Source organism: Pholcus phalangioides, unplaced genomic scaffold (genome assembly GCF_987345545.1).
Source record: "Pholcus phalangioides strain wild (caught in Gottingen) unplaced genomic scaffold, Ppha-v1.0 ptg000015l_1, whole genome shotgun sequence".
Classification (NCBI taxonomy): domain Eukaryota; kingdom Metazoa; phylum Arthropoda; class Arachnida; order Araneae; family Pholcidae; genus Pholcus; species Pholcus phalangioides.
The window spans coordinates 71,116,739-71,131,629 of NW_028301608.1; the positions used below are offsets into that span (position 1 = coordinate 71,116,739).

General features: G+C 34.3%; 1 protein-coding gene across 8 annotated transcripts in view; it reads left to right on the forward strand.

Moving 5' to 3' along the window:
- The window catches only part of LOC149076644 (rho-related BTB domain-containing protein 1-like), a 406,423-nt gene that overhangs the window by 63,789 nt on the left and 327,743 nt on the right, over positions 1–14,891 (forward strand). For 5 of the 8 annotated variants that reach the window (XM_089244256.1, XM_089244263.1, XM_089244258.1 and 2 more), the window contains 2 exons: positions 277–321; positions 731–938. In XM_089244256.1, the coding sequence (XP_089100382.1) occupies positions 277–321; positions 731–938 (253 nt within the window). The remainder of the gene's footprint in view (positions 1–276; positions 322–730; positions 939–14,891) is intronic. The other 3 variants (XM_089244260.1, XM_089244257.1, XM_089244261.1) reach the window with 1 other exon arrangement.

Sequence of the window (14,891 nt, forward strand, 5' to 3'; positions counted from 1 at the left end):
TATCAATAGATAATACTATAATTAAAATATATAAGGTGTGAATCTCAATGGCACAACATTATTAAATGCCACGATAATTTGGGAATTCAGTTTTTTCCCCTCCTATTTTTTTTCAATGGTTTTTCTATTTTTCATACTTTTTTTTTTCAAATTTTCACTTCTAGGCCTGATGTTGTATATGTTGTATTTTCTAATAAATTTTCCAAAATTTTCAGATATCAACAAAATCATGTGTAACATTTCTCTGGGCATGTAATATGCTGTTTATTTTTTCAGGGGAAATCATCTGTGTGCCTCCAGCAGGTTTCCTGAATTTGGAAGGTAGATTATTCTTATCCATGTGTTGTGTATGTGCATGGGTGTCTCAAGTCCATTCCACCAAAGTAGATTTTTTCTGAACACTTAACTGCTGAGAAAAGCAAATACAAATAGTTATTTTTCATCCTTTTGTGAGCCCACATTTTCACCCTGACTTCTCTTTGAGATATTGTATTCACACATAGTTTGTTTTTATATATACAACAAATTATTTTTTTAAGTTTCATGTTTTTGTTTCTTCCTTTATCGATATGAATTGATAAAAAAAAGTTTCATCATCAGATTTTTTCTATTTCTATGTATCTCTGTTTTATATCTATTGTCAGTGAATTTAAAATATAAATGTAAACGCTTGGTTTTCACATATTTACCATAATTTTTAAAATTGAAATTCAATATTTTCCTTTCACAGGCCCTTACGTGAAAGTGATATACTTTCTCCTGAGCAAGGTAGAATGGTTGCCAAGGAAATTGGTGCACCATATTATGAAAGTAGTGTTTTGACTCATTTTGGAGTTAATGAAGTGTTTGAAAATGTTATAAGGTCTGCTCTTTTGTCTCGGAGGCAGCAGAGGTTCTGGATGACCAACTTGAAGCATGTGCAGCGACCACTTTTGCAGGTAAAATCAGTTTGAGTATTTTTATTTCACAATATATTTCATTTAGTTCCATATGGATGGTTTTCTCTCTCACAAAATTGACCGTAATTCTGTCCCCAGCTGTCAATAGCACGGCTGTTGGTCTACTCGTTGCAGTATGTGAAGAAGACGAAACCAGCTCATTTTCACTCTAATTTTATTCTTGAAACTTTTTTCCTTATGTACAGTATACTATCATCAACCATTTTCAGTCTGCTGCTGGATGAAGGTCTCCTCTGAATTTTTCCATCCCAGTGGTGGTGTTGGTGCCTTCCTGTATGCCCCCAATATGTATGGAATTTGCTGATCCCAACTCTTGCTTCCTCTCTTATCACATGATGGAGCATTTTTTCAATGTTGAATTAAAGCATTTACCTAAATCCTTAGACTGGGGATACATCAGCGTTGAGAACGGAGGACAAAATCCTATGCATTTCTCAAACTCCATAGTCTACTTAGCATTAACATTAGTTCCATTCTGAGGCTATAGTGTTCGGGATGCCAGTACCGGAGAATATACTCAACAGAGTATAGCATGTAGCCTTGGCATCTAATCTGGTCAGTGGAACTGCCTCTGCCCACCTGTTGTGCTGGTCTACTAAAGTTAAGATATACTTGTGACCCCTTGAGCTGGGAGGATGAATGGGCCTAATTATATCTATATTTACAACCTGGAAAAGTAATTCGGGTCTCGTTATCTGGACAATGGGTGCTCTTTCCTTCACCTTCAGTTGTCTCCTTATGAACCAAGATGTTTTGTCAACTATGATGGCTTGCTGCCACAGGTTTGAGGTTATGCATGTGTTCTTGCAGATGAACCAAGAATTGGTCAGCTTGTGGAGAGATCTTGGAAGAGTGCAAGAATTCCCCTGGTAAACGTAGTGTCTGACCTAGATGATTTCTGCTGACTGACTCTAACATCTTTTTTGAGGCTGCAGCGATTTCCAAGTAAGACAGATGGCAATGCTTTTGTCCAGCTACTGGTCTGAAAACACATGATGGAAGCCTTTAGCTGTCTGTGGAATCGCTCAACCATCCTTTTACAGGTTGTTAAAAACCCAGTCCAAGCAGGTTTTTCTAAAAAACTCATGTTTTTTGGATAAAATACCCGGGTTTTTTTAGGCAAAATTATGAAAACTTAATTTCCTATTTCCACAACCTCAACATATCTAATTTAAACATGTATGTACATCCTTTATGTGTACATCTTACATTGTCTAAATATACATTTTTGTGTGCGTAAACTATGTATTTGATTAATAAAATTGACCTACAATAAGGGAATAATTATTTACTTACAGCCTGGGTGGGTTTTTTTGTGCAAAATGGGAGGAAAATTGAATTTCTTTTTTCCACAACCTCAAAATATGTACCTTGGACATGTATGTACATCATTTATGTGTAAATCTTATATTATGTCTAAATATACATTTTTGGTCACGTTAAACTATGTATTTGATTAATAAAACTGACCATACAACAAGGGAATAATTTTTCACACACAAACACACCCACTTCTGCATAATTGTATCTGAACCTTGCATGCAGAACTGCAGCAAGAAATTTTTTTGTGATAAAACAAATGAATTTTGATTCCAGATTTTTTTTTTTCCTCCAAATTTTTCAAACCTCGCAGAAAATTTATCCAAAAGTGTTCTAATCCGTCAAAAATAAAACCTTCAGCTATGTAACCAGAACCATTAAGTTTTTCTTTTTTTGATTGAACCGAAACTTTCAGGAGCTAAAGTCAGATGCGGGTGATTCCATGTCAAATCACCCAGCCATGACACCCATAGTCTCAGATTTCAATGATTTTTTTTTATTTGTTGCATTTACCATCCTTATTAACCGTGTGAAATATTATTTGCATATTTCTAAAACTTTTTGAGAAAAAAATGTTGAAATTTATCAAAAAATTATGCAGATGACTTTTCCGAGGCTCAATTTTTTAATTGGCATCGTTTGAGAAAATAAATCGTAACTTTTTCAATTTTCAATATATTCAAGTGAAATTTTCACTAAAGTGTTCACAAAAACATACAGAAAATGAATAAAAATAATTCATACACATACATTTGAAATGTACATGTTAAAAAATTACGTAAACTTTGTTTTTGTGGAATTTTTCGTTAGAAAAAATACAATTTTTCTAACGTATTTTTAGACCAGAGGCACAGCAGTTACCAAAACAACTTTTTATTTTAAATTTCTCCTAAATATATGAAGTAAAATACTGGAGAAAAAAAAAAGGTTTTTTCACCGTTAATATGTTCATTCTGGCTCGCAACACAAAATTCATCGAAATAAGACTGGATCATTCCGATTTCAAATCATTAAACTAGATACTGAAATGCAACCATCATCCCGGATTCCAGTTATTATTTTTTGTTTATTACTTCTACCATCCTTGTTGACCACGCAAAATTTCATGTACATATCTAAAAAGTTTTTGAGAAAAAAAATGTTTACTAACCTCACAAATAACGTCTCTTAGGCTGACCCCATTCAAGCAATATTATTTGTGAAAATATATCATAACTTTGCAGATTTTCAATACATTCAAATGAAATTTCCACTAAAATGCTCACAAAAAATGCAGATTATGAATAGAAAAAATGTAAACCTTAGAGGAAAAAAGTCAATTAATAAAAAAATTAAATTTAAATATTTTTTCTATTTTTAACACAATTTTTTAAACACTTTTTTTTGGATGCACAGCATAAATATTTTTTTTAAATTTAATCCTATTAATATATTAAGAAATAAGACTTTAGAAGAGTAAAAATTATTGTGATAGTTAATACATTTGAGTAACAAAACACAATTGTACTTATATGACTAATTAATTTGTACATTTTGACTTAATATAATGATTCAGGCTTAGTTAAAAGAAATGTATATTTTATTTTTCACGTACGCTTATACATTTATTACAGTATTCACTAAATTAATTTTCGTGAGTAGTTAATGCAATAATTCAAAACAATAAATTTTATAATTCTAGGATTAAATGAATTCATGAAATAATTAGAAATGTTAATGTAATGTGTCAAATCAGAGTTGGTGAAAAAAAAAGGTTTTGGTTTAAATTCATACTTACAATAAATTCATTTATTGTTGAATAAAATATTTTTTTAAATTAAACCTTCATGTTCAGATTCTTAGAAAGGTGTTGAAATTCTGAATAATTAATTTCACTTTTAATTGATCTATGAATATTTCTTATGATGCAACAGACAAACTTTTGCAATCTGATATATTTTTTCATAAAGAATTATTTTGTACTTGATAAAACCAGATAATATTAATCATATACAAGATTATATATAGCCATGTGGTGGCTCGTCGTCCATGAGCTATTAGCTGATCGGTTTCACCGTCCATTGCACGGTTCCGTTCGGCATATATACGCTCTAGTGAAGGAAAATCTCTATCTCCTCTGTAGCTTTGTGGTCAGAGCACTCGTCCGGCAATCGAGGGACCCGGGTTCGACTCCCGGTAGAGGCAGAGATGAGTTTTTCCTTCCTTAAAAAAATTAACATATCAAATAATAAATATCTTCACAACATCCAGTCTTCTGTATATCTTGTATTAACAAGTGGAGAGCGACATTCATGTCATATTAATCATATATATAGATTAATTTTCGAAGTTTTTTTAACATGCTTAATTATAAGTGTTAAATTTTTTTTTAATTACTTTGACTTTTACAGTATATATTTTAATAAACATATATTTAGTGTATATGATAAATGTAAAATGGTTATACTTGTGTGAAAAAAAATCTACATTATGATATTTAACACAAGCCTCTATATATTTTTCCCAAGAAATAATTTAAAATTGCTGATAAAAAGCCAGAATATGAGGCATTAAATCACAAAGAATGAAATAATGAGGCAGATGGAAGAGAGTAGAATTGAAAACCTGATGTATATAATGCCTGGTGGTGATATATTAGATGTGATGTTTCTTGTTGTGATGATTGTAAAATATAACAATAGCTTCTGTAAAGATATAAACTATGGCACACTGGTCTTTGTCTTTCAGAGGGCAGCTGGTGTCTTATTTAATTATAAGACTTCCAGCAGGTGATGGATGTATATGCCATCCCAGCAGGCGATGATAAAGTCATTGCTGCTGCTTCATTGGGAAAACTAAAACAAACTAAACTGCCCCCCCCCATAAAATGATGCAAGTCTCAATTATGATCTTGCTGAAGACAGAGAATGTGCTCCATAGAGTAGCCTACTCCAGGGTTAGCAAATTTTTCTTATGATACAATGAACACAACATATTTATGAACACAATTTCCATTTGAGCTAAATATTTTATATCATTTTGGAATTCAAAGTAAAATGTCAGAAAACACACTTGAAATTTATAGTGTTGGAAAAAAAACTGGATCTGACTGTCATAAAAAGTGTTAAGCAAAAGTGTAAAATCTGTTACCCATTACATCATTGGACCCGTCGGACATCAATATTGAGGAGTGGAGCAAGTTCGGAACATTTATCTACTGTGTGTTTAAGCATCATAGAGCTTTTTTCTCAAAGTATGAAATATATCCGAAAGCATGCTTTAATCCTTTAAAATGCCATAAGAAAAAAAAATAACAAAAAGGTTTAAGGATAGTAAACTTGTATTTTTCATGTATAAATGAAATAAATGGTTGTACAAAATCAATTCTAGGGCAAAAAATATGCCATGCCTGTAGGGACAGTGAATATAAACAACAATGAATTAAATGAAGAAACTGAATATTGTGAAGAGATGAACAGTGATAGTAATGTAGAGCAGTGGTTCTCAACCGCCCTAGGGGGGGCCCTAAGATATTTCAGGGGGAGCCACGGATGAAAATCTTGCAAAAGGAGAGCCACAGCTACTGATACGGGGGGGGGGGGGGTACGAATAAATTTGTGACATTAAAATTTTCATGCAATTACAAACGGATAGCCTCATGCAATTACAAACAGATAGCCATCTAGTTTAGCACAAAGCTATCTTCAGCCAGCACTGAGTGATCTGATGGGGAATATATTTATAAAAATCAAATATAGAATGATTGCTCTGGGGTATTTTTTATGAATTTTGAAAGGGGGTGCCAATCCATTGCCTCTGTTGAAAAGAAATAAAGTCGAATTCAGTTATAACGAACTCCAAGAGACCAAATCATACATGAGGAAACATACCTGCGAAATTTAATATTTTAAAACGACATTGCTGTGATAATGTATTGGGACAGGAGCGGCTTAAGCGAGGGGTGCGGCGCACCCGGGTGGCAGGTTGTAAGGGGCGGCAGCGTAGACTTTACTTAAGACAACAAAATTTAACACAGTAAAAATTCACGATATCATGCTTTTGAGTCATACTATACCTCAACAACGGAAACGTTGAGAAAATACACAAGTCCTCTGATCGTAATACCAAAGAATGCAAGCTATCTGGGCGGCTCGAGGCAAAATCTGTACCTGTGTGGGACTTATTTTTTGCGCCTCCTACCTATTGCTCCCTCCATAGCCCCTACCTCCTGCATCAGGGAATCTTTCGTGGGGTCCATGCCCGATTTTCCATGGGGCCCCTTCTACAGTTAATTTATAGAGTGAAAAAAGAAAAGTTATAAGGATTTAGTCCTGGGCCTCACGCTGGAGCCCTGTCAGCCCTACCCTTAGAAGGTCATGCCCGTCCCTCACAATTTATCCAAAAAATTCCTAACAAATTATTTTTTTCGGCCCTTCATTTTGGATTTTTCGCCCCTCCAGAGCCGGAATTTTTTTTTACCCATTTTTGTGAACACTTTAGTGAAAATTTCACTTGAATATACTGACAATTGAAAAAGTTAAGATTTATTTTCTCAAACAATGCCACTTAAAAATTTAGCCTCGGAAAAGTCATCTGCATGTTTTTAATAAATTTCAACATTTTTTTTTTCTCAAAAAGTTTTAGAGATACGCAAATAATATTTCACATGGTTGATAAGGATGGCAAATGCAACAAATAAAAGAAAATTATTGAAATCTGAGACTATGGGTGTCATTTTGGCATTTTGCCGGGTGATTTGAAATGGAATGACCCATGCTTCCCTTTTTCTTGAATTCCTCACTGTTAAAGAATATCCCTTTTTCATTAAATTAAATTCTGAAATATTTTTAAAAGAGCAGTAATAATTAAAAAATGATCTGGTTAAGAGGAGGAGATAATAGACATTCTCTGAGGATTCATTACTCTGGAGGTGTTTTCCACTTGAAATTGAAATTTAATTAACACATCAAGACAAATACAGAACATAAATACACAAACACATATTACATTCCAATATTAACCCAAGGGATCGTACGATCTGTCCAGGGTTCTTTAAATGGTAATACTTGGCAACAGACCAACCAGGTAAAAAACAGCACTCGTATCTGGACTTGAGTAGATAAAAATTAGTATTCGCTGTGCTTGCACTTTGAGAAATTGATATCATTTATTTGCAACCATAAATTTATCATGCTCACTGAAATTTAAAATTAATCAGATTGCAAAAAAACAACAAAAAAACATAAATACAGTCAAATATAAGATATCCAAAAAATAAGAGTGAGAAAGGCAGATTGCATTCTACTTGTTACTCAAGAGATTTGATTGATATCATTAATTAGTAATCGTTTAAATTTTCTAATACATTTTTCAGATTTTATATCATGATTTAGATTATTATATTCTTTAGGTGCGATGTATAAAAACTGTTTCTCTATTATGGTTTTATCACTTCATATTGGGTATCCAGTTCTCCTTGTTTGTCTTACTGTTTGCTTTAATTTGAACCATGCAGGGTTTTTCTGGATAAATAAAATTGTTTTATAAAGATAAAATTTCTGAGTATTAAATCTATAGTCATTATTGCAGTCCTGGATCATGAAAATTTTTTGAGATACATTGTTGATTACTTTTTGCAAAGAGCTTCTAACCATGTCAACATTAGTCTCATAGTCACCCCCCAAACTGTGATAGCATATTGTATAACTGGCAGTACCCAAGTGAAATAGATTGATCAAAGAAAGAGTGGGGAGACAATATTTTTTAATGTATGGATTCTAATGTTGATAAACTTCAATTTATTACTTATAGAAACAGCATGGGATTTCCATTTAAGGTTTTTATTGAAGATAATACCCAGATAATTAAATTCATCCGTTTCTGAAATTTGTTCGCAAGTACAATGCTCCCGTGGGCAGTTATTTGTATGACACCGGATTATGATAGGTTCTTTGTTTTTAGTTGAGTATAATTGAAAATAAAGGAATTCGGTTTTCTTTAGATTAAGAGTTAATTTATTGCAATTTAGCCAATTTGAGATTATTGAAATATCAGATTCCGCTTTAATTTTGAGAGTTGTTTGATTTTTATCAGAGATAACAATTGCTGTATCATCCGCGTAACTTATGATATTGCCATTTAGTTGTAAATGTTGAATATCATTAACGTAAATCAAAAACAACAAGGGGCCAAGTACAGATCCTTGGCGGACCCCACTAAAAATTTCCCTAAATGAGCCGGTACGATTATCGTCCTCCCCAGCGCGACCCAATCCGCAAGGGTAAAAGGCTTATATCCCTGGAGGGACAGAGCCTGGGCCGCGACTGGTTTGTCAGTACGATTATCGATCTTGACTGCTTGTTTTCTGTTATAAAGATAGCTTTTAAACCAGTAGGCAATTCCCCTAATTCCAGATTTATATATTTTTTTCAAGAGAATATTATGGTTTACAATGTCAAATGCTTTGCGTAAATCTAGAAAAATTGCAATAGTTTTATTATTGTTATATGTATTAACATTTTTATAAATACACTCGGAAAGTTTCAAAATTGCAGTTTCTGTATTTTTATTCTCGAAGAAGCCAAATTGATTTTCTGAAAAATACGAATTAGAGTTGAAGTTTATTATCTTTGATTTAACAGCTTGTTCTATTATTTTTGACATAATCGGAAGAATTGAAATTCGGTGGTAATTATTATATTCATTTATATTACCGGATTTATGTATGGGTTTTACAATAGCATATTTCAATTTATCAATAAATATACCCTCTGAAAATAAGGTGCTTATCATATGATTTAAAAATTTTAGATGATATTTACAGATATCATAACTTAACATAATTTTTGTACTCTGTCTCAAATTTTTTATTATCATTATTTAATTTGAATCTTTTGTAAAGTCTTTCCTTGATGTTAATCATTTTCTTTAATTCATCCGTAATCCATTCATTTTGTTTTTTGCCATTTTTTCTAAATTTGTAGTATTTCGTCCAAAAACAATGATATTTAAGTATTATATCCAAAAATATATCATACAAAGCATTTACATCTTTTTGATCAAATATATTATCGATCTGATCATTTTTTACACAAATTTCAAATTTTGAGTAATCTCTTTTAAAATTTTGTTCAAAATTTATTTTTTCACTTTCTGGTTTTTCGACATCATAACCCTTAATAATCAATGGACAATGATCGGTTATCTGAAGTTTAGCTATTGCTGTTTCATATTTCCATTTTAATTTGCAGTTTCTTATATAGACATGATCAATACATGATAACCGAGTAGGCAAATTAATATATAATTCATAACCATATTCCGCTAACATGCCAGTTAATTCCTCGGTTTCATAATTGATTTTCAGTACATCAATATTGAAATCACCTAGACAGATATTATTATGTTTTATCTTAGTTATAATTTGTTTCAATTCGTTAATAAATTCAATCGGTGAATAGTCATGTGCTCGATATATCAATAAAATACCAAGATCTAAATGTTCATCATGAAAATAAATTATTTCAGCAGTAATCATGTCAATATTGATTTTTTGTACTGAATAATTATTTTTAATGAAAGCTATTACTCCTCCAGATTTGTTTCTTGTTCGGGTCTGATAAATTGAGTAATAACCTGGAATTTGATATAAATCAATTTCGCAATCTTTTATCCAAATCTGTCAACAAAACAAAATCAAATGAATAATTAAACTTTGCCATATACACCATCAATTGATCAAAGTTTTCTCTTACGCTTCTAATGTTTACATGTATAATATTAATCCCATTTTTTGTTAAAAATTCATTTACATTGTCAATAGATTCAATATAAGGTGACCTTGGACTTACTAAACACTCGTTCAGAGGATCATTCACTGCACTTTATTTTTTATTCTGTCCAGTTCTTTGTGATTTTTAATATGAATTATTTTTTCACCGTCACCTTTTCTCAATAGGATTTTACCGTTTTTAATCCAAGCGTATTTGTAATCGTTTGATTTTTTGAATTGTCGCACGTCATAAAATAGATTTTTTTTAGATTCCTTGTGAGATGCTCATTCACAAACAGCTTCAACGGAGGGTATCTAATTCATTTGTTGATATACCATTTCAGGCTTTAACCGCTTGCAACCATTTATCATGGATCGTGGACTCTCGAAATTTTACAATAATGGGATGAAGTTTATTCTTGTTAATAGAGTTTACACAATGCATGGTTATGATTTCTTCAGAATGGTAAACGCAGAACAGGGACCCGATTTTTGACAATATATTTAGCAGTACTCTCCCCTGTCTTCCGGCATTCCTTGGATTTCGATGTTTGAAGCTTTCGACCTTAATTTAATGTCATCCAGAGTCTAGTGGGCGTTTTCAGTTTTTTGATTCAATTCATCATTTTCCAGTTTTAACGTATTGTTGATATCTTTAATTTCTTTAAGTTCATGTTTCATCTCATTAACTTCATTTCTAATATCCCTTATTGCGTTGTCATTGAATTCCAGGGCTTTTTTCAGATCTGCAATTTCGGTTTTAAGTTCTTGACATTCTAGGGTCAATTTCAATGAGATTTTTGATGTCATTTTTTGCATTTCCAATCTAATAATTTCGATAATTTTCTGATCATGATTCTCGAATGAGATCTTGCACATTTCACATTTCCAGCTATCTTTATCCTTAGTATTCATTTTTCTGAAGAGCGATTCAGGAACACTCATACACTTTGAATGATAAAGATCTCTACATTGTGTACACTTGAAAACTTCCGCAAGTTCAAATAATTTTCCTTTACAAGTTTTGCAAAAACCACCTGCATCCATTTTGTCTGGTTCACAAACAGCAGCTTGGCTCCCACTTATACACCAAGTTCACAGCAGATAAAATCAAAATATATGCACCTTTATTATTTTTCACTATGTTTCATTTACATACTTTTAGTGCAGTTTTTATGAAATAGCCCAGACATTCATGAATTAATCCATAGAAGCGTTTTACCTTTTTTTTTTTTTTTTTTAAAGCCAAAAATTGTTAGTTTAGTCATCTAAAAAATTTCAAATTTCACAGTTAAGACACGGTTTAACGTGCGTGCGTTCTCTATCGTGGCCTGTTGCCCCTCATCTTCACTTCTCAAATTAGCCATTTTTGGGAACTTAAAACTACAGAATAACTTGAATTATCATTAAACACAAATGTCAATAACATTGTTGTAAACTGAAGAGCCACAAAAACTGGTACAGTCATGCGTATACAAATAAAGAGATATAGAACCAACCAATACCGTGAATATCGGGAATCTGGTAAAAAATTAAATCTACGACATCGCTGCGGCCGGAAAAAGATCATGCAAGAACGGGACCAACGATGACTGCACGACACAAAGCTTTACGCCTCGCCTGGTCCTGACAACACCGACATTGGACTGTTGAGGACTGCAAAGACGTTGCCTGGTCTGACGAGTCTCGGTTCCAATTGCTTCGAGCTGATGGATGTGTACGGGTATGGAGACAACCTCATGAATCCATGGACCCTACATGTCAACAGGGGACTGTTCAAGCTGGTGGAGGCTCTGTGATGGTATGGGGCATGTGCAGTTGGCACGATATGGGACCCCTGATACGTCTAGGTACGACTCTGACAGGTGACAGGTACGTAAGCATTCTGTCTGATCACCTGCACCCAATCATGTCCAATGTGCATTCCTACGAACTTGGACAGTTTCAGCAGGACAATGCGGCACCCCCACACGTCCAGAATTGTTACAAAGTGGCTCCAGGAACACTCTTCTGACTATAGACCGCTGGCCACCTAAATCCCCAGACATGAACATTATTGAACATATCTGGGATGCCTTGCAACGTGCTGTTCAGAAGAGATCTCCACCCCCTCTTACTCCTACGGATTTATGGTCAGCCCTGCAGGATTCATAGTGTCAATTGCCTGCAGCACTACTTCAGACATTAGTCGAGTTCATGCCATGTTGTGTTGTGGCCCACTTCTGCGGGCTCGCGGGTCCCTACACGATATTATGTGTTTTTGGCTCTTCAGTGTATATTACATATCTAAGTTTATGGTTACATTTTCTGTTTGCGGTTTCTTGTAATATTTTAATATGTGAATCTCACACCTAAATGCTTACATAAAAAAGGTAGTCAGAAGAATTATAAAAAGTGTGTGTGATTGTGATTCCAAGAAATTATTTATCACATTTGTTCCTAAAAAGCATTTAAAAATATTTCAAAATATACATATTCTAAACACTGCGCTATTCTGTAATTTTTGGAATACATAAAAAAACTCACCTTAAAATAAAATTTTAACTTAAAAGCAACACATTTTCTTCGAAAACAAATAATTTTTCCCAAAAAAGGGGGGGGGGGAATGGGTATCTACCCGAAGAGCAAATTTGGCAACCCTGGTTAGCAGCTGGAAGGTATGCAGTGGTTCTTGTTCTCTCTTGTGCCCAGTAGACACGTGAAAGAACAGAACAACTCAGATTCAAATTGTGCACCACGGTTATTAGTCACAACCTCTGGGACACCAAATCTTGAAATCCATCGTGCAAAGAAAATTTCAGAAACAGATTTAGCAGTTTGATTGACCATAGGAAACACCTCGGGCCACAGAGTGAATCTGTGAACACATGTGTGACAGAACATGTAGCCTTGTGAAGGTGACAAAAGGCCAACGATGTCAATGTGAACGTTCCAGAACTGAGATTTGGGTAATGCAAACTGTCCAAGTGGTGACTTGTCTGCTGACCTTGCTCTTCTGGCAAGTTACGCAAAATGCACGCAGTCTTTTTACAAAGATGGCCACGTGAATCTGCTTTTCACAAACTTTGTTGTAGCACAACCACCACTTGGGTGTGACAGCGAGTGCACAGAGTCGAAAAGCTTTTTGTAAGCTTTCTGGTACAAGAGGTCGAATAACACCAGTTGAGATGTCACATTGAAGATCAGAACCATCAGGAGAAAGAACAAACAGTTTCATGTCTAGTCCAGAACTGTTAAGCTGTAAGGAATGCAAACTTTCATCATGTTTCTGTTCCTGTGCCATCAGATGATAGTCAATATTGCCGGGCATTTCTATGCCTGCCACGCGAGAAAACACATCGGCAGCAGTGTGTTGCTCACCAGAAACATGCTGTATGTTAATGGAAAATTGGGATACGTATTTGAGTTGTCGTAGCTGCACTTGTCTGTCTTCTGACAGAAGACATAGGTCAGAGGCTTATGGTCACAGAATATGGTGAACTGCCTGCCCTCCAAGAAGTGACGGAAGTGTCGAACTTCAGAATAGATTCCCAGCAATTCTCAGTCGTGAACATTGTAGTTCTTTTCTGTTGCAGTAAGCTTGAGAGAAAAGAAAGCAATGTATGTGTGTGTGGGCTCAACTGAAGTGGAGTGCTTTTGGTTCAGCACTGCTCCAAGACTTGTGTCTGAGGCATCGGTTATAAGAACCAGTTCGGGGTCTTGCTTAGGGTAAGCTAACATTGCAGCATTAACGATCATGTCCTTACAAGTCTGTAAAGCCTTTTCAGTTGCAGGAGTCCAAGCAATTGTGTAACATATAGTCATTACTTCTCAGATTCCAATTTTATCTTTCCCAAAATAATTTCGTCAGACATGACAATAATGAGATGACAACTATTTCATTTACTTGAGACTTTTATTACAGCATTAATCTTTAGATTTTACAACAAACATTTTAAGCCTGCACAACATGCATCGGTAAATTTCCTTTAGAGTTTTAGCTGTAATATATCAGATTCAAAATGTTCTCACCTGATCGGTCTGCTGATTACACCCTTCACAAGAACACGAACAGTTCACTTCTTGATTGATCCGCGAGATCTTCTGGAGAAAGGGAAGCTCTTTAGAAATATCCTCCTATTTTCGTACTTTTGCAGCAGTCGTCCTTTTTTACCCCAATTCTCTCCTACTATTCCTATTTTATCCCTCCCTTGTTTTGTTTACAGCCAATATCTCACTACGAAAATTCCGAGAAACCATAAAACGTCACTGCTTTCCCTCCCCTTTTTAACGTGTTTTACTCACATCACAACTCGCTGCTGAAAAAGAAAAGAAAAAAAAAAGAAAAATTGTTTTAGTTCCACTGTAGTAAGGGACGGCTACAAGCGTATCTCTGCGCCCCCACGATTTAGTCTAGTGCTAAACTGAAGTGCTAAAAACTGAGGTCCAATGGGTAAAGCAAATCTGTTTCCAGGATAGGTTGCCGTAAATAAGAAAGCAAAAAGGGGGGGGGGAAGAGACAGGCTCTGTCCGCACATGAGAGATTCCATGAGAGACTATAGGTTTCTCTCTTGGGATCCCGTAATGAACGTTCAACCTTAAAGCTGGGTTTTCCTAGAAGTTGTCTTTTTGCGCAGCATGAACCGAACTGCATCATCCACGGGTCAAAGGTTACCTATGTGGCTTAGAGGTAGGGTCGCAATGAATTTCTTAAAAAGAAATTTTGAGTTCTTAGCCTTGTTCTGAGTTGTTGAGGTTTTCATGTTGTTCTGAGTTGTTGAGGTTTTCATGTTGTTCTGAGTTGTTGAGGTTTTCATGTTGTTCTGAGTTGTTGAGGTTTTCATGTTGTTCTGAGTTGTTGAGGTTTTCATGTTGTTCTGAGT